This window comes from Microtus pennsylvanicus, chromosome X (genome assembly GCF_037038515.1).
Source record: "Microtus pennsylvanicus isolate mMicPen1 chromosome X, mMicPen1.hap1, whole genome shotgun sequence".
Lineage (NCBI taxonomy): Eukaryota > Metazoa > Chordata > Mammalia > Rodentia > Cricetidae > Microtus > Microtus pennsylvanicus.
In genome coordinates this window covers 109,149,433-109,170,624 of record NC_134601.1, presented here as the reverse complement: position 1 = coordinate 109,170,624, position 21,192 = coordinate 109,149,433, and the positions used below count along the sequence as shown (strand labels likewise).

At 37.4% G+C, this 21,192-nt stretch overlaps 1 protein-coding gene across 1 annotated transcript; it reads right to left on the bottom strand.

Moving 5' to 3' along the window:
• Nucleotides 1–11,388: 11,388 nt before the first annotated feature.
• On the bottom strand, nucleotides 11,389–16,242 carry LOC142840487 (odorant-binding protein-like). The gene is made up of 6 exons (XM_075956981.1): nucleotides 16,186–16,242; nucleotides 15,613–15,752; nucleotides 14,625–14,695; nucleotides 12,555–12,665; nucleotides 11,808–11,909; nucleotides 11,389–11,405 (listed from the first exon to the last, which is right to left on the bottom strand). The coding sequence occupies exons 1-6, from the start codon at nucleotides 16,240–16,242 to the stop codon at nucleotides 11,389–11,391; spliced, it is 498 nt and encodes a 165-aa protein (XP_075813096.1).
• Nucleotides 16,243–21,192: the final 4,950 nt, after the last annotated feature.

Sequence of the window (21,192 nt, the reverse complement as noted above, 5' to 3'; positions counted from 1 at the left end):
TGCCATTTTTACTATGTTGATCCTCCCAATCCAAAAGCAAGGGATGTCCATCCATTTTTTGGTATCCTCTTCAATTTCTTTCTTCAATGCCTTAAAGTTCTTGTCAAATAGATCTTTCACTTCCTTGGTTAGATTTACAGCAAGATATTTTATGCTGTTTGTGGCTATCGTGAATGGAGAAGCTTCTCTGATTTCCCTCTCTGCTTCCATATCCTTTGTGTATAAGAGGGCGACTGATTTTTTGGAGTTGATCTTGTATCCTGCCACATTACTAAAGCTGTTTATCAGCTGTAAAAGTTCTTTGGTGGAGTTTTGGGGGTCGCTTATGTACACTATCATATCATCTGCGAATAACGAAAGTTTAACTTCTTCCTTTCCAATTCGAATCCCCTTGATCCCATTATGTTGTCTTATTGCTATTGCTAGAACTTCCAGCACTATATTGAAGAGGTATGGCGAAAGTGGACAGCCTTGTCGTGTTCCTGAGTTAAGCGGGATGGCTTTGAGTTTCTCTCCGTTTAATTTGATGTTAGCTGTCGGCTTGCTGTATATAGCTTTTATTATATTTAGGTATGACCCTTGTATCCCTAATCTCTCCAAGACTTTTCACATAAATGGATGTTGAATTTTGTCGAATGCTTTTTCAGCATCTAATGAAATGATCATATGGTTTTTTTCTTTCAGTTTATTTATATGCTGGATTACATTGATAGATTTTCGTATGTTGAACCAGCCCTGCATCTCAGGAATGAAGCCTACTTGATCATAGTGGATAATTTTTTGGATGTGTTCTTGGATTCGGTTTGCCAGTATTTTGTTGAGGATTTTTGCATCGATATTCATGAGTGAGATCGGCCTGTAATTCTGTTTCCTGGTTGAGTCTTTGTGTGGTTTTGGTATCAGAGTAACTGTAGCTTCATAAAAGGAATTCGGTAATGACCCCTCTGTTTCTATATTGTGAAATACATTAAGGAGTATAGGTATTAGGTCTTCTTGGAAGTTCTGGTAGAATTCCGCATTGAAACCATCTGGTCCTGGGCTTTTTTTGGTAGGGAGGTTTTTGATAACCTCTTCTAATTCTTCACGAGTAACAGGTCTATTTAGATTGTTCACCTGGTCCTGATTTAACTTTGGTAAATGATATTTATCTAATAAAGTATCCATTTCCTTTACATTTTCCAGTTTTGTGGCATATAGGCTTTTGTAGTAAGATCTAATGATTCTCTGAATTTCCTCTGTGTCTGTGGTTATGTCCCCCTTTTCATTTCTGATCTTATTAATTTGCAAATTCTCTCTCTGCCATGTGATTAGTTTGGATAGGGGTTTGTCAATCTTGTTGATTTTCTCCAGGAACCAGCTTTTTGTTTCATTGATTCTTTGGATTGTTCTCTGTGTTTCTATTTTATTGATTTCCGCCCTCAGTTTGATTATTTCCAGTCTCCTACTCCTCCTAGGTGAGTCTGCTTCTTTTTTTTCTAGAGATTTCAGGTGGGCTGTTAAGTCTCCAATGTGAGCTTTCTCTGTTTTCTTTAAGTGGGCACTTAGTGCTATGAACTTTCCTCTTAGGACTGCTTTCATAGTGTCCCATAAGTTTGAGTATGTTGTTTCTTTATTTTCATTGAATTCCAGGAAAACTTTAATTTCTTTCTTTATTTTTTCCTTAATCCAGGTATGGTTCAGTAGTTGGCTGTTCAGTTTCCATGACTTTTTGGGCTTTCTGGGGGTAGCACTGTTGTTGAATTCTAACTTTAATCCATGGTGATCTGATAAGACACAGGTGGTTAGTAATATTTTTTTGTAACTGTGGATGTTTGCTTTGTTACTGACTATGTGGTCGATTTTCGAGAAGGTTCCATGAGCTGCATAAAAGAAGGTGTATTCTTTCCTATTTGGGTGGAATGTTCTATAGATGTCTATTAAGTCCATTTGCTTCATTACCTCCATTAATTCTCTTATTTCTCTGTTAGGTTTCTGTGTGATTGACCTGTCCATTGGTGAGAGAGGAGTGTTGAAGTCTCCTACTATTAGTGTGTGCGGTTTGATGGCTGCCTTGAATTTTAGCAATGTTTCTTTTATGTACGTGGGTGCTTTTATGTTAGGGGCATAGATGTTCAGGATTGAGACTTCATCCTGATGAACTCTTCCTGTTATGAATATAAAATGCCCCTCTCCATCTCTTCTGATTGATTTAAGTTTGAAGTCAACTTTGTTAGAGATTAGTATGGCCACACCTGCTTGTTTCTTAGGTCCATTTGCTTGATAGGCCTTTTCCCAACCCTTTACTCTGAGTAGGTGTCAGTCTTTGTGTTTGAGGCGTGTTTCTTGTAAACAGCAGAATGTTGGATCCTGTTTTCTTATCCAATCCCTTAGCCTGTGCCTTTTTATAGGTGAGTTGAGTCCATTGATATTAAGTGATATTAATGACCAGTGGTTGTTAATTCCGGTCATTTTTTTTTTAGTCGTAGAGTTTGTGTGTATCCCTTCTTTGGTTTGTGTTGATGAAGGGTCTCTAGATGTCTGAGTTATTGTGGTCATTGTTGGACTCCTTGGTTAGTGATTTTTTTTCTATTACTTTCTGTAAGGCTGGATTTGTGGCTGAATATTGTTTGAATTTGTTTTTATCCTGGAAAATTTTATTTTCTCCATTTATAGTGAACGAAAGTTTGGCTGGGTATAGTATTCTGGGCTTGCATCCATGTTCTCTCAGTTTCTGCAGTACGTCTATCCAGGACCTTCTGGCTTTCATGGTTTCCATGGAAAAGTCAGGTGTAAGTCTGATAGGTTTACCTTTGTAAGTAATTTGGCCTTTTTCCTTTGCCGCTCTTAATAGTTTTTCCTTATTCTGTATGCTGTGTGTTTTGATAATTATATGGCGAGGGGATGTTTTTTTTTGATCCAGCCTATTCGGTGTTCTGTATGCTTCTTGCACCTTCATAGGTATATCTTTCTTTAGGTTGGGAAAGTTTTCTTCTATAATTTTGTTAAATATATTTTCTGGACCATTGAGCTGCACTTCTTCTCCTTCTTCTACTCGTATTATTCTTAAGTTTGGTCTTTTTATTGTGTCCCATATTTCCTGAATGTTTTGTGATGAGAGTTTGTTGGACTTGCTGTTTTCTTTGATCATAGTGTTTATTTTCTCTATGGTATCTTCAGAATCTGAGAGTCTTTCTTCTATCTCTTGTATTCTGCTGGTTATGCTTGTTTCTGTAGTCTCTATTCGTTTACCTAGATTTTCCATGTCCAGCCGGCCCTCTGTTTGTGTTTTCTTCTTTGCCTCCATTTCAGTTTTCAAACCTTGAAATGTTTCCATTATCTGTTTGATTGTTTTTCCTTGGTTTTCTAGGGTATCATTCACTGATTTATTCAATTCTTCAAACTTTCTGTTATATTTCTCATCCATTTCTATAAGGGCGTTTTTTACATGCTGTTTAAGGGCGTCAATCACTTTCATGAAGTCAATCTTTTCTCTTTCTTGATTAATGTGTTCATGTCCTTCCGTTGTGAGGTCGCTGGTTTCTGGTGGCTTGATGTTGCTTTTCAGTTTGTTGGGCGAATTCTTGCCTTGGCGTCTGCCCATCTCTTCTTCCAAATGCTCCCTTATGGATCTTCTTTTACCAGATCAGGTCTCCTTGCCTACCCAACGCGGCCTCCCCAATGTTGGCTCTCCTGGCACCAAGGGATCAGGTCTCCATGCCCAACCCTGGCTCGTCCCAACGCTGGTTCTCCTGGGGCCGAGAGATCAGGCCTCCGTGCTGGTTGGGCAGCTCGCAAACAAAGCGCCTACCCTGCTTGGTGCAGGCAGGCCACAGAAACAAAGGAACTGGAGCCCGCCCGGGCGCCCCAAGGACTGGGACCTAGCGCCCAGACAGGCTGGGCTGGGCGATGCCACCCGCCAAAAGAGGGTGGGGGGGCGAAGTGGGGGGGACTCTGGACGGAAGCTGGGTGTGCCAGGAAGAAAGAGGCAGTACCCAGGGAATAGAGGTCCTGCAGAGAGCCCAAGAAGTACAGGAGGCCAAGGAACCCCCGAGCTCCCCTTCCCCGGCTGGCGCCGCGGGCCAGAAACTCACCCCAACGCTGGTTCTCCTGGGGCCGAGAGATCAGGCCTCCGTGCTGGTTGGGCAGCTCGCAAACAATGCGCCTACCCTGCTTGGTGCAGGCAGGCCACAGAAACAAAGGAACTGCAGCCTGCCTGGGCGCCCCGAGGACTGGGACACAGCGCCCAATTCCACGCGCCGAGAGAGAGTGGTGGGGCCGAAGTGGGGAGGGCTCTGGATGGAAGCTGGGTGGGCCAGGAAGAAAGAGGCAGTACCCAGGGAATAGAGGTCCTGCAGAGAGCCCAAGAAGTACAGGAGGCCAAGGAACCCCCGAGCTCCCCGTGCCCGGCTGGCACCGTGCGGCATACAGGCTTTTGTAGTAAGATTTAATGATTCTCTGAATTTCCTCTGTGTCTGTGTTTATGTCCCCCTTTTCATTTCTGATCTTATTTATTTGCGTGTTCTCGCTCTGTCGTTTAATTACTTTGGATAGTGGTTTGTTGATCTTGTTGATTTTCTCCAAGAACCAACTTTTTACTTCATTGATTCTTTGGATTGTTTCTGTGTTTCTATTTTGTTGATTTCAGCCCCGAGTTTGATTATTTCCAGTGTTCTAATCTTCCTAGGTGAGTCTGCTTCTTTTTTTCTTTCAGGTGGGCTGTTAAGTCTCCAATGTATGCTTTCTCTGTTTTCTTTAAGTGTGCACTTAGTGCTATGAACTTTCCTCTTGGCACTGCTCTCATTGTGTCCCATAGGTTTGAGTATGTTGAGTCTTTATGTTCATTGAATTCAAGAAAGACTTTAATTTCTTTCTTTATTTCTTTCTTGATGCAGGTGTGGTTCAGTAGTTGATTGTTCAGTTTCCATGAGTTTGTAGACTTTCTGGGGGTAGCATTGTTGTTGAATTCCAACTTTAATCCATGGTGATCCGATAAGACACAGGTGGTTACTAATATTTTTTTTTGTAACTGTGGAAGTTTGCTTTGTTACTGAGTATGTGGTCAACTTTCGAGATGGTTCCATGAGCTGCAGAGAAGAAGGTATATTCTTTCCTATTTGGGTGGTATGTGTGTCAAGCAGAGTCTATACTTCAAATGCTATTCTTGGCAAGAGGAGCTTCAGAGCAGCTAATTAGGTATTTCAAAGCTTTGCTTGCAAGTAGCATTTTGTCTAAAAATGAAGGAAAAGGAACTGTTGTATACAATCATGCTCTTCTTTTGTTCCTATATTTCATATTACAGAAAGATACTGACCAAGAATATACAGGTAGGGTTGGTTTTCTATTAAATTAAAATAAGCTGTCTGGGGTAACATGAACAATAGGATTGTCTCCTATCTTGGAATGCTAAGGACAACTATTTAGTCATAAACCATTGCCATATCAGAACAATGACAAAGATAATAGCTTTATGACAATTTAATCCAACTTCTTCAATAAATGATGTCTTGTGGCCAAAATTAGGTTCCTCGAGCTTTCTTTGGTTATGTGAAGGTTAAGCCACAATATATGGGAATCCCCAGAACATAGGACCTCACACTCATGCAAACCATGTAAATGTTCCACAAAATGGTATATGTGAGTGTGTGTGTGTGTGTGCATATGTATGAATGTAAAATATGTCAACAGAGTTTTGTTGTAATTCTTCTTTGAAGGACTTTTGGTAAGACAGATGTTAGGATCATACCCACTGATGTTGATCACAGCAGAATCAGTTTTCACTTCCACCAACCAGGGCCAAGGGCAGCCATTTCCCCTGCTGATTTTGATCACGGCTGAATCATTTTTCACTCCCACCAACCAGAACCAAGTACAGCCCTTTCCCTGCATCATAGACAATATCTCTAAGGAGATTCAATTTTATTTCCCTGTTGGCTAAAGACATTGAACAGTTTGAAGTGTGTCTCAGACATTTATGCTTCACTCTCTGAGAACATGAGTTTTAGTTTTATAATACATGTTTTGATATGGAGTCGTATGTTTTCTTGGTATTAATTTTGTTGAGAAGATAAAAAGATGAGGATTCCTGCAATGTAAACTTGTAAAACTGACACCTTTGGGAGGCTTCAGGCTGTTATAAGAACATATCTGCAGGAACAATGCATTCTACAATTTGATGAAGGAAGTTTATTCCTGGTCACCATGAGGGTACTACTAAATAAGATCAGTATTTAAATCATCTCTAGTAGTCGTGACTAAGAAATTACCATTCAGAATATACATAGAAATTACAATAGTTGATGAAAAGAACAATGATAGAGTAATATGTTTATGGAATCAAGGATGATTTACATTCTACAGCTCAAGGTGTAAGTTCAACTAATCACCTCTGAGTTACCTCTCAGATTGCGCAAGCTTTACCCATGGTGAGCTTTAGAACTTCTATGCCATTTGAAGTCTTGGCAGCTTAGAAAGCCACTTCTGATAGGACAAGATGTAGCCATATTTCCTTTACCTCTAAAATGAGACTTATAGGTAATAAGTAATTGAAGCATAAAGGACAGCACTGGGTACAAATGCATATTAGAAACTCTAAATGGACACAATTGGGTATAAATTTCTATGTCAACCTCTTCTTTCTTAATACACACACATATTCACGCATATATTGAAATGAATTTGTATATTCATGAAGAAGTTGGAGAAATTGCAAGAAGAGGACACAGGAATAGCACTAATTAGTAGGAGAACGAAGGTGATGTGATGTAAAAGTACACTGAATATGCCAAATTTGCAGAAGACATTGGTCAATTATTTTCTCTAATTTCTCTAAAGTAACGTTGTTTTGCCAGGCACACAATGAAAGTTTAAATAACAGGATTTTTCACAGAAAAAATGTCATTGTTTCTTAATCATATCTCTTGTTTATGAGTATTGAATGCACTTTGCTTTCTTTATATCTTAAGACTTCATTAAACTGTATGTAACAACATTTTCTAATATATTTTGTTTTTCCTTGTTCCAAGCCCTAAAAGAAGATTTCCTCTGCCTTTTCTAATTTGATAACTAACTACATCCTAAGTAATTGTTTCAATACAAAGAGAGAATTGTAACCAGGACATGCATATATGTAGGGCATGGTATCTATGGAATATCATTCTTAAGAAATTATTCTTCAAATGTAACTGAGTCATATGTACACTATTAAAGCATATCCTGATTCATTTGCTTACTGAAGTCATTTAACAAAGATAATCTCCTCAGATAGACTTTTGAAAACATATTTCATCCTCTCTTTTAAATAATGTGTAACATGGAGGCAGACCCAAAGAGTTTTTTCTGTGAAATCTTATAGAGTGTTAGGACTGTTCAACCGCAAATCATAATTTTAAGCTGAAAGTAAGCATGAAGCATAATATAAAATTTATTTCTTCAGTGTTCTTAATCATGGATCTCCAGTAATTATCACATTTCTTTTTATTTATTTATTAACGATTTCTGCCTCCTCCCTGCCACTGCCTCCCATTCCCTCACCTCCCCCAAACAAGTCCCCCTCCCTCATCAGCTCCAAGAGCAGTCAGTATTCCCTGCCCTGTAGGATGTCCAAGGACCTCCCACCTCCTTCCAGGTCTAGTAAGGTGAGCATCCAAACAGCATGAGCTCCCACAAAGCCATTACGTGTAGTAGGATCAAAACCCAGTGCCATTTTTCTTGACTTCTCAGCAGTCCTGATTTAGTAATACTGATATCATTTGTTACACCAGAGTGGTTATTTTATTAGTTTAGTGAATATTTATGTGCTTTTTGAATGATATCCTTTTCACAACATCTTTATTGCTTCTTGAAACACTTTATTTAATCATTAAGAAATATGAAGACCTTATAAATCATAAGAAGGGAAAGGAAATACAAGTCAGGAATTTGGTATATGTTGCTCTGACTTCACAGGAGAAAAGACAATTCATTTAAAAGAAATGGTGATTTATATATGACATTGATTCCATGGTCAAGAGGATATGATGTATCATTCTATTCCTCCTGTCATCTGTGCAGATAGACATGAAAGCAAAAATTAAAACATGATTGAACATTCAGGAATGATTTCATCTTTGAGAGTTCATGGATGCAAAAATAAATATAACAATATAATGAGTATACATAAATGATGGTACACAAACAGTTGCTATCCTAGAAATCACCAATACCTTGTACTTTGTAAACTATAGAAGCACTGTCAACAGAAAATAATGATATTTTGTGCCCTTACATGAAAATTTATATTGAGTGGTTTTAAGGAATTTACTGAAAATATCAACATCATTTTACCATATCTGTGACAAATAATACCCCACAATCATAAGTAATATAAGATTTTTACAAATAGCAAGGCAGACTCTCTTGATGAAGTATTCTTCAATATAAACATATTAGCACTTGTGAATTAGATAAAATTCTTCATATTTTTATAAATAAAGATATTTTATCCTTCATTTCTATCTCTGTAATATTTTCTCTTTTAAAAGACATATGATTATTCGCAGATGATATGATAGTGTACATAAGCGACCCCCAAAACTCCACCAAAGAACTTTTACAGCTGATAAACAGCTTTAGTAATGTGGCAGGATACAAGATCAACTCCAAAAAATCAGTCGCCCTCTTATACACAAAGGATATGGAAGCAGAGAGGGAAATCAGAGAAGCTTCTCCATTCACGATAGCCACAAACAGCATAAAATATCTTGCTGTAAATCTAACCAAGGAAGTGAAAGATCTATTTGACAAGAACTTTAAGGCATTGAAGAAAGAAATTGATGAGGATACCAAAAAATGGATGGACATCCCTTGCTCTTGGATTGGGAGGATCAACATAGTAAAAATGGCAATTCTACCAAAGGCAATTTATACATTCAATGCAATCCCCATCAAGATCCCATCAAAATTCTTTACAGATCTGGGGAGGACAATAATCAACTTTATATGGAAAAACAAAAAACCCAGGATAGCCAAAACAATCCTATACAATAAAGGATCTTCTGGAGGCATTACCATCCCTGACTTCAAACTCTATTACAGAGCTACAGTAATGAAAACAGGGTGGTACTGGCATAAAAACAGAGAAGTCGACCAATGGAATCGTATAGAAGACCCGGATTTTACCCCACAAACCTATGAACACCTCATTTTCGATAAAGGAGCTAAAAGTATACAATGGAAGAAAGAAAGCATCTTCAACAAATGGTGCTGGCACAACTGGATGTCAACCTGTAGAAGAATGAAAATAGACCCATATCTATCACCGTGCACAAAACTCAAGTCCAAATGGATTAAAGACCTCATTATCAGCCTGAAAACACTGAACCTGATAGAAGAGAAAGTGGGAAATACCCTACAACAGATGGGCACAGGTGATCGCTTCTTAGGTATAACCCCAGAATCACAGGCATTAAGGGCAACATTGAATAAATGGGACCTACTAAAACTGAGAAGCTTCTGTAAAGCAAAGGACACTGTCACTAAGACACAAAGGCAACCTACTGACTGGGAGAAGATCTTCACCAACCCCGCAACAGACAAAGGTCTGATCTCCAAAATATATAGAGAACTCAAGAAACTAGACTTTAAAATGCTAATTAACCCAATTAAAAATGGGGCACTGAACTGAACAGAGAATTCTCAACAGAAGAAGTTCAAATGGCCAAAAGATACTTAAGGTCGTGCTCAATTTCCTTAGCAATCAGGGAAATGCAAATCAAAACAACTTTGAGATACCATCTTACACCTGTCAGAATGGCTAAAGTCAAAAACAACAAGGATAGCCTTTGCTGGAGTGGCTGTGGAGGAAGGGGTACTCTCATCCATTGCTGGTGGGAATGCAATCTTGTGCAACCACTGTGGAAGTCAGTGTTTCGGTTTCTCAGGAAATTCGGGATCAACCTACACCTGGACCCAGCAATACCACTTTTGGGAATTTACCCAAGAGATGCTCTATCACATGTCAAAAGCATTTGTTCAACTATGTTCATAGCAGTATTATTTGTAATAGCCAGAACCTGGAAACAACCTAGATGCCCTTCAATGGAATAATGGATGAAGAAAGTATGGAATATATACACACTAGAGTACTACGCTGCGGTAAAAAAACAATGACTTCTCGAATTTTGCATGCAAATGGATGGAAATAGAAAACACTATCCTGAGTGAGGTATCCCAGACCCAAAAAGAAGAACATGGGATGTACTCACTCATAATTGGTTTCTAGCCATAAATAGGGGTCACAGAATCTACAATTGGCGAACCTAAAGAAGCTAAGTAAGAAGGTGAACACAAGGAAAAACATATCGTTATCCTCTTGGATAAGGGTAGTAGACAAAATTTCCGGGGAGAAAAGTGGGATCTTGGGGGTGGGTTGGGAAGGGGGTAAGGGGAGATGGGGAGAGAAAAGGTAGAAGGGAAGGAGGGGGGACTTGGGGAAATAGGAGGATCGGGATAAAGTTAGGTTGGATAGGGGAGCACAGAACCACAATCCTTAGTTAAGGGACCCACTTTAGGGTGGGCAGGAGAATTGACCCTAGAGGGGCTCCCAGGTGCCCAATCTGAGGTCCCCAGTTAGTTCCTTGGGCAGCTGAGGATAGGGAACCTGAAATGACCCCATCCTAGCGCAATACTGACGAATATCTTGCATATCATCTTAGAACTTTCATCTGGCAAGGGATGGAGATAGAGACAGAGACCCACACTGGAGCACTGGACTGAGCTCCCAAGGTCCCAATGAGGAGCAGAAGGAGGGAGAACATGAGCAAAGAAGTCGGGACCACTAGGGGTGCACCCACCCACTGAGACAGTGGAGCTGATCTACTGGGAGCTCACCAAGGCCAGCTGGACTATTACCAAAAAAAGCATGGGATAAAACTGAACTCTCTGATCATGACGAACAATGAGGGCTGATGAGACGCCAAGGACAATGGCACGCAGTTTTGATCCTACGCAATCTGCTGGCTTGGTGGGAGCCTAGCCAGTTTGGATGTTCACCTTCCTAGATATGGACGGAGGGGGGAGGACCTAGGACTTACCACAGGGCAGGGAACCCTGACTGCTCTTTGGACTGGAGAGAGAGGGGGAGAGGAGTGGGGGGAAGGGGAGAGGGGTGGGAGGAGGGGGAGAAGAGTTGGAGGAGGGGGAGAAGAGTGGGAGGAGGGGGAGGGAAAGGGGAGGCTGGGAGGAGGTGGAAATTTGTTTTTTTTCTTTATTCTTCTTTTATCAATAAAAAAATGTTAAAAAAAAGACATATGATACCCAGTCTTGATTTTGCTAATTTTCAGTTCACATTTTCCTTGGTGACATACTTATATCTAATTTTTATGTAATAAGCACAAATCATGGCCTCTGTTTCTACTCACCTCCAGAAAGTCATTATTGAGGACAAATATCTGCAAAAGAATATGAATATGATTGACAGAAACGTTTTCATAGGAATATAAAAACAGATCCCCAAGGATTATTTCTGGAAATAGCAACTGAAAGATTGCATACGAATCCATATAATCTGAATCAGGGATCTTACTGAGTAGATACATAGGCATATAGATAGATAGATATAGATAGATGATAGATAGATAGATAGATAGATAGATAGATAGATAGATAGATAGATAGATGATAGATAGATAGAGTTAGATTCGTTATGTATATATATACACATTATGTATATGTATATATTCATACATGAATTTATGAGAGAGAGAGAGAGAGAGAGAGAGAGAGAGAGAGAGAGAGAGAGAGAGAGAGAGAGAGAGAAATTCTGTGGCCAAAATAATATTCATTGGGGTTACCTGTAGCCAGAACTTCTCTAATGTTTTCTTTTGGAATGTTTTGTTTCTTAGCAAATTCTTCAAGTTTTTCATATTGTTCAGGAGTCAAAGGTTTACGTTTTCCTACAGTTTATTAAACACAATGTCAAAGACATGTTCAAGAAATATGGAGAAATTATATTGCTTCTTTAGTATCCCTGCATCACATGCAATAGAAAGTCTCAACTGATTCAAAATATCTATCCTAGGTAGATCAATACAGACAGTGATAATTTTCCTCAAATTCCATTTTCAGTATTTCATGATGTATGCAAAAATTAAGCAGCTTCTTTAGGGAATTCTCACGTCTCAAGCCTATGTATTTTCAAAAATATAACACTAAAGAATCATGGATGCTTATCAATGGCACCTTCACATTTCTCCTGAGTCTATACTCTAGAGTTCATGATTTCTTTAGTACACACTTGATCAAATGACACTCAAAATGTTTTAAATTTTAGACAAATACTATTTAGTCTTTTTTTTCTAGTAAGGAAACATGAACATAAACACTTCCAATAACATTCAACATCACCAATACTCTTCAATGACCATGCAACTCAAATTACAAAATAAGGTAAAAGTTCGTCCACACAACAAGCATATTGTCATTTAGTGGAGAGGAGTTTGGAAACACCACAATGCTGTTTGGAGTGTGAATCTGACTTAATCTCGATTTTCAGGGTGCTACTTCTCTTACTACATTAGAAAACCCACTACCATTCTTACCAACAAGAAAAATCAGGTTAGTTGTCTGGCCAGCTCTATCCACATTCTTACTGGTAAAGACTATGTTCTCTGGTGTTACATGCACAGGTTCATATCTGTTGTCACCTTCAACTGTAATAACAGAAATATTTCAAACTCAGTGCCACTCATTTTTTTACTTTGTTTGGCATCACCTGTTGACTAAACATTAATATTGATCCTGACTCTAGCAATCATCTCTGATTCACTATCATATAACACATGTTGGCAAAGGTATTCTTGTAGTCATTCATTTTGCATATCCAATCATAATATGAGAACCAATCATTTCCACTCTTTAAACCTGATAGTGAATCCAAGGTTCGTACACATTTCCTTTTTTCTGAATTCCTGTGTCAAGACCTGTGGGATCACTCTGTTGGGTAATCCTTCCCCTTTCAACCAGATCCAAAAGGACACTTGTCAGTTTTCTGAACTGTAAAATTTTGGTGTCATACCATGGTAATACTTGGTGGGAGAACTGATATATATGCTAAAAAGAACATACTAATTAGAAATCTGCACAAAAGTTTTATTCTTGTTAGATTATGGATAGAAAAAATGTAAGAATCAACATTTTAAGTTTACCAGACATTCATATTGTGTGTGTTCTCTCTGTTTGTGAGAGTTTTTCTGTTTGCATTCTTTGTCTCTCTCTCATCATCATCATCATCATCATCTCTCTCTCTCTCTCTCTCTCTCTCTCTCTCTCTCTCTCTCTCTCTCTGTGTGTGTGTGTGTGTGTGTGTGTGTGTGTGTGTGTAGTATTTTCTCTTAAAGACATTTATTAAGTTATAAAAGTGGTTCATGGAAAAATAAAAGGAATTTATTATCTAGTAAATTTCTATTACTTGACTACTTTATAATGGTCATGTAAACTTAAGAAAACAATAACCTGGCAGAAGAATGTGCCCTCCCTTCATTCAAGATCTAACCAAAGATCATCCTATGCATAATTCAGTTCAATATTTTTACTGTTATTTCAACAATGTTTACAAAATTGAAGGAATCTGTCTGAATTTTTTAAACAGTTTTTCCCTAACTGCCTTTCAAAATTGAAGTTTATCATTTAATGATCTAAATTTTATGATCGCTACAAAGTAAGAGAATAGGAAACTTTAAAATAGGACCATTAATTTAAAGTTTCCCTGAATCCAGAATGACAGTTCAGGCCTGTAATATGAGTGCTTGTCAGCCTGAGGCAAGAAGTTTTCAATGATGTTTGAGGCCACTGAGACCTATCAGTGAGTATCAGGCCTGTCCGATGACAAACAGAGATATTGTATGAAAGCAGCATTATTTGTCATAGCCAGAACCTAGAAACAACGTAATTAGCCCTTTTCAGAAGAATGGATAAGAAAAATATAGTACATTTATACAATGGAGTACTACATAGCAGGGAAAATGACATCTTGAAATTTGCAGGCAAATAAATGCATCTAGAAAATATTATATTGAGTGAGGTAACCCAGACCCAGAAAAACAAATATCATGTGTACTCACTCATAAGTGCTTTTTAGACATAAGGCAAAGAAAAACTACCCTACAATTCACAATCCCAGAGAACCTAGACAACAAAGAGGACCCTAAGAGAGACTGGCATGGATACAATCTACATGGGATGTAAAAAAAGACAAGATCTGAGTAAAATGGGAGCGTGGGCAACATAGGAGAGGGTAGAAGGGGTTGGGCTAGGAAGGGAGGGGAGCAGAGAAAAATATATAGCCTAATAATAACAAATTTAACAAAAGAAAAGACACTGAATATTATATAGAAATAAATTTTCATGCAGGAAACTATTTGGAGACATTTTGTTAGCATCATTACTTACATCTTCAGGTTCAGTGTTCTTCTCCATGTAAACTTCAGATGACAATCTACATTGTACTCTGACTTTGTAGGCTATCTTAGTTGGTTGGAAGAACTGATGAATTTCCAAGTAACTAATATTGTTCTAGGTTCATGTACCTATGAGTACCTTAAGTGTCAGCATGAATGTGCTCACTCAAAATGCTTCTGTTCGTAGAGGAAGCTCCCAGATCCCATACTTACACTGGGTTCTGTATTTGCCATCTTCTTGCCTATACCCAATGACTTTGGTCTCTGAACATTGGCCATTCGCACTAAAAATCAAACAGAGGATCCCTGGTTTATACTTTATAACCTTTAATTCATATTAAATATCTTTAAGTATTATAATGAACTTGATGATATAATAAAATCTATGAACAGTGTACAGAGCTGTAACAGAAGTACCTATGCTTACCTCACTTCTCTTAATTCTTGTTTTGAAAATAGCATCCTGTTTGTAATCATACACATGACTTTCTTGATTTGTGGCAATTTTACCAAGTGCTATGAATGCTCTGATGTCTTCCTTATTCAAATTTCACTATTCACTGAGTATGGTTTTCAATATCTTAATTCTCATGTTCTAATCCAATGACAACATGTACATAGTTTCATATGCATGTGTTTTAAGTGATTTAATTGATAACCTAAAACTTACATTCATAGCTAGAAGAAAGAAATGGTTTAAGCTTTGTAAATTCTTATGTTGTTATGCAACCTTTCAATGAACGTAATCATCTAAATGGCAAAAAGTGTTTTTGAAAGTAGAGCATCAAAGAAAGGGGTTTGCAAATTAGATTTGTCTAACTTGTTTGTGAAAGACTTTTTATGATGTCATTGACTAAATAATATAACATATATGAGTATGAACCAAGTGTTCACACTTACCCTTCAACTTACTATAAATGAGATTCTTAGAGTCTCTTGCATCTAATATTAGAGCACAAAATTCAACCACAGTCCTCCAACCAAAAGGATTTCTAAGGAAACACTCAGGGAATTGAAGACAGTATCAAACATCCATGTAATACCCGGAGCTAACCCATGTCAGAATAAAATAATCACATTGCCAAAGATGAGGCCTTAAATTTCATGACCAGAAACAGAACATTCCCCTGGAAGTTTGACAACATAAATGCTGAGAAATGGAAATATTCTACTCAGTTTACATAGTTGACAATTTGCTTACTTGACATAAAATGTGACTCCCATTTGATTACATGCTTCACTACAAGTAATTTCACGAACATAGAGTCTCAGAGGTCCTTCTTCCTCTATCTTGTCAACATTGTCAGCAGCGATGGCAGTGGTAACCCACATTCCTTCAAGCTGAAAAAACAACCAAGTCCCTGGGAATGTGAGTTGGTACTCGCGTCTCTTATCTGAATCTTTAGAAGTACATAAGCTAACAAGAAATATAAAATAAAAAAATATTTTGTTTGTTAGTTAAAAATTATGTTTCTAGGGATGTAGAATAATAACACAGGGTAATACGATGACTTAATTTACATAGCATTTGGTACCAGTGACTTTTTGGAACTACTCATGTGCTGGCCTCTTAAGCTCTGAAATTCAACCCGTTGTATCCTTCTTTCAATTGTTTCATCCTAGAAAACTCTTATTTAAAAAGTGCACATGTGTGAAAGCCAGAAAGGTTATTTCATGAATATGGACTTGCACGGACAAACTGAATGAAACATCACATCCACAGAAATATGCTGTTGAAGAACATCAAACCTGTTCACAGACCAAATGAATTTACCTCAGCATAAGCGTGAGCCAGACCAAATGCCAAAGCCAGCAGCAGAAACTTTACCATGGTGGTACCTGCTTTTGCTCTTCGGTAGAAGCTCAAATTAAGATATTGCTGTGAAGGAACTGAACTGACAAAGCTTTTTATACAGTTAGTTAGAGGGAGTTTCATGGAATCAACCAATGGTTCTATGCCACAACAACCTGCATCTGTCCAGTATTTGCTCGTTGGCCCTGGTGAATGGCACATTATCTCATATCCCTAAACTAATAAGATTAGGCTAAAGGTCGGGTTCTGTTGGGATGACGAATTGAGTGTTCCCGTCAGAAAGAAAGAACTATCCTTGTGAGAGCATTAAAGCAATTGTTTTGACTCCACAACTATACTGGTGGTTAAATGTCAATATCCATATGCACATGTTGTATGTGATTCGTCTAATCAATGCTGCCTTTTAAAATACATTCTGAATCTAAGCATAACACTGTGCAGTTAAATGAATTTAAAACTGTGGCCTGAGAAATATGAGTCAAAACAATCACATTCTTAGAAGATAAGATGATAAAACTAAAGAAGGTTTTCCTATACGGATACTGATATATCCTGTGCTACCTTTAAGTCTTCTATATTGACTACTTTATTCTTCCAGCACATGGAATTCAAAGGCTATGGTACATAACTACAAGAGATAATCACCAAAACTTAACTGTATAAGTAATAAAAAATAAATGCTACTAGCTGTCCACTGGGAATAAAAACAGGTCTCATTAATAAAAAGATGCCAAATCAGTATTTGGTTCTGCTGTGTAATACTCCACTGTGCAAATGAACCACATATTCTTTACCCATTCTTTCGTCAAAGGGCATTTAGGCTGTTTACAGGTTTTGGCTATGACAAAAATGCACTATGAACATAGCTGAGCACATATTTTTGTTGTTTGATTAAGCATTCTTTGAGTATATACCCAAAAATGCTATTGTTGAGTCTTGAGGTAATTTGTTTCCTAATTTTCTGAGAAATAACCATACTGATATCAAAAGAGGCTGTAGCAGTTTAAATTAACACCAACAATGGAGGAATGTTCCCATTACCCAACATCCTCTCCAGCATAAGTTGTCATTAGTGGTTGTTTTTTATTATTATTATTTTGGCCATTGTTACAGGTGGAAGATGGAATCTCGGAATCTCAGAGTCATTTTAATTTGCATTTCTCTTAAGACTAAGTATGTTGAGCACTTCCTAAGTGTCTCTCAGCCATTTTAAATTCCTCTGTTGAAAGTTCTCTGTTTAGGTCTTTATTCCATTTTTAAATGGGATTATTTGTTCTTTTGATGACCAATTTATTGAGTTCTTTGTGTATGTTTGAGGCCAGCCTTCTGTTCTATGTGGAGTTTGTGACAATCTTTTCCCATTTTGTAGGCTGCCGTTTTGTCTTGTTGACAGTGTCCTTTGCTTTAGAGAAGTTTCTCAGACTCAGGAGGTCCCATTTATTAATTTTTTTTCTCTTAGTGTCTGTGCTGCTGGGGTTACATTTAGGAAGTGGTCTCCTGTGTCAATGCGTTCAAGTGTACTTCCCACATTCACCTCTATGGGATTCAGTATGGATAGTTTTATCCCTTTGGGCTTGAGTTTTTTGCATGGCTGTAGGAGCAGGTCCCAACTGGCTTACACCAGAATTAATCACACTGAAACTATGTTGTTTAAAACACTGCTTGGTGCATTAGCTCTAGCTTCTTATTGGCTAACTCTTACACTAACTTAAACCACTTCTAGTAACCTGTGTATCACCACTTAGCAGAGGCTTACTGGGTAAAATTCCAAGCTTCTGTCTCTGGTGGCTCTATGGCGTTCCTCTGACTCTGCCTTCTTCCTCCAAGAATCCAGTTCTGTCTTTTTGCTGGGATTTTGATTGAAATTGCATTGAATATGTCGAATGCTTTAGGTAAGATTGCCATTTTTACTATGTTAATTCTATCTGCACATAAACATGAAAGATATTTTCATTTTCTGGTGTCTTCTTCAATTTCCTACTTCAGAGATTTAAAGTTTTTGTCATGCAGGCCTTCCACTTGTTTGGTTATAGTTGCTCCAAGATATGTTATGCTATTTGTAGCTATTGTGAATGGTGACATTTTTCTGATTTTTTCTCAGTCCATTTATCTTCTGTGTAAATTAGGACTACTGATTTTTTTTAACTTAATCTTGTATCCTGCTACATTGCTGAAGGTGTTTATGAGTTGTAGAAGGTTCTTGGTAGAATTCTTGAGTCCCTTACATAGACTATCCTGTCATTAGTAAATATTGAGAGTTTGATTACTGCTTTTCTGATTTGTATCCTCTTGATCTTTTGTTGTCTTATTGTTCTAGTCAGAACCTCTTGAATAGATATGAAGAGAGAAGAAAACATTGTCTTGTTTCTGATTTCAATGGTATCATTTTGAGTATCTCTCTATTTAGTTTGTGTTGGCTGTTGGATTGATGTATATTATTTATTTATTTATTGTTTTTCGGTATATTCCTTGTATCCTGTTCTAAGACCTTTTTCATGAAGGGATGTTGAATTTTGTGGAAGGCTTTTCCAGCATCTAATGAGTTGATCATGTGGTTTTTATTCAATTTGTTTACATATTGGATTACATTGACAGATTTTCATATGTTGAACCATCCCTGCTTTTCTGCGATGAAGCCTACTTGGTCATGGGTGAATAATTTTTCTGATGTGTTCTTTGTCTTGTTTTGCCAGTATTTTATTGAGTATTTTTGCATCAATGTTCATGAGTGAGACTGGTCTGTAATTTTCTTTCTTAGTAATGTCCTGGTGTCGTTTTGGGTATCAGAGTAATCATAGCCTTATAAAAGTGTTTGGCAATGTTACTTCTGTTTTCATTGTGTGGAACAATTTGAGAGTGTTGGTATTTTCTTTGGCAAACTTGTTGATATCTGCACTGAAACCATCCGACCCTGTGCTGTTTTTGGTTGGGAGAACTTTGATGACTGTTTCTATTTCTTTAGCAATTATATGTCTATTTAATGTGCTTGTCTGATCTTGATTTAATTTTGGTAAGTGATATTTATCCAAAAATTTGTCCATTACCTTTTTGTTTTCCAATTTGGGGCAGTACATGTTTTCAAAGTATGACCTTATGATTCTCTGGAGTTCCTCCATGTCTGATATTATGTCCCCATTTTCCTTTCTGATTTTATTAATTTGGATATTCTGTCTATACCTTTTGGATAGTTTGGATAAAGTTTTGTCTATTTTGTTGATTTTCTGTTAGAACCAACACTTTGTCTCATTGATGATTTGTATTCATCCTTTGTTTCTATTTTGTGATTTCAGCTCTCAATTTGATTATTTCCTGCCAACTAGTCCTCTTGGGATAGTTTGCTTCTTTTTGTTCTAGAGCTTTCAGGTGTCCTGTTAACTTACTTCTGTGGAGTTTTTTCTGCTTCTTCATGTAGGCATTTAGTGTTATGAACTTTCCATGTAGCACTGCTTTCATTGTGTCCCATAAATTTGAATATGTTGTTTGGTGAATTTCATTGAATTTTATTAAGTATTTAATTTCTTCCTTTATTTTTTCCTTGACCCATTGACAATTCAGGTGAGCATTGTTTAATTTCTGTGTGTTTGCCGGATTTTTTAATCCAGCGTTGCTGTTGAATTCTAATTTTAAGTGATCTTCATCTTATAAGATACATGGGATTATTCCAAATTTTTTTTTTACCTCTTGAGGTTTGCTTTGTGTGACCTAGTATGTGGTCAATTTTTGAGAAGGTTTCATGAGTTTCTGAGAAGAAGGTATATTATTGTATGTTTGAATGGAATGTTCTATAGGTATCTGCTAAGTCCATTTGAGTTATAACATGTTTGTTCCCTTATTTCTTTGTTAATTTTCTTTCTGACAGACCTGTCCAGTGGTGGAATGGGGTGTCAAAGTCTCTCACTTTAGTGTGTTGGTTTTGTTGTGTGACTTACACCTTAGTACTGTTTCTTTTACCTATGAGGGTACCCTCGTATTTGGGGCATAGATGTTTAGTATTTGGATTTCCTCTTGATGGATTTTTTTGCCGTAACTAATATGAAATGTCCTTCTTTGTCTCTTTTGGTTTATTTTAGTCTGAAGTCTATTTTGTTAGATATTAGAATAGCTACATCAGATTGTTCCTTATTTCCATTTTATTGGAATTTTTTTCCAAATACTTTATACTGAGGCAATGTCTGTCTTTGAGGTTGAGGTGGGTTTCTTGTATGCTGCAGAAGGATGGATTGTCTTTTCATATCCAATCTCCTAACCTGTGTCTTTTTATAAGTGAGTTGAGTCCATATATATTGTGTAATATTAATGGCCAATGATTGCTAGTTACTTTTTTAAAAAAAAATTTTCATTGTTGGCTATGTTATTGTGTGTGTTTTCCCCTTCTTTGGGGTTTGTTTTGGTGAGATCATCTATTGACTGTGTTTTGTGGTTGTAGCTAACTTCCTTGGGTTGGAGTTTTCCTTCTACTATTTTGTGTACTGATGGGTTTGTGGCTAGGTAATGGTTAAATTTGGTTCTTTCATGGACTATCTTGTATTGTCTGTGTATGTTGATTATAAATTTTTCTGGACATAGTTGTCTGGGATGGCATGCATGGTCTCTTAATATCTGTCTCTTAACTCCTGACCAGGACATACTGGCTTTCATTGAGAAATCAGATGAAATTGTGATAGGTCTGCCTTCATATGTTATTTGTCCTTTTCCTTTGCAGCTCTTAATATTCTTCCTTTATTCTGCATGCTTAGTGTTTTGATTATGATGTGTAAGGGGCTTCTTTTTATATCTAGTCTATTTGGTGTTCTGTATGCTTCTTGTACCTTCATAGGCATATCTTTCTTTGGGCTGGGAAAATTTTCTTCTATGATTTTGTTGAATAAATTTTCTGTGATTTTCAGTTGGACTCCTCCTTCTTCTATCCCTATTATTCTTAATTTTGGTCTTTTCATGGTGTCTCATATTTCATGTTAAGCTTTGGTA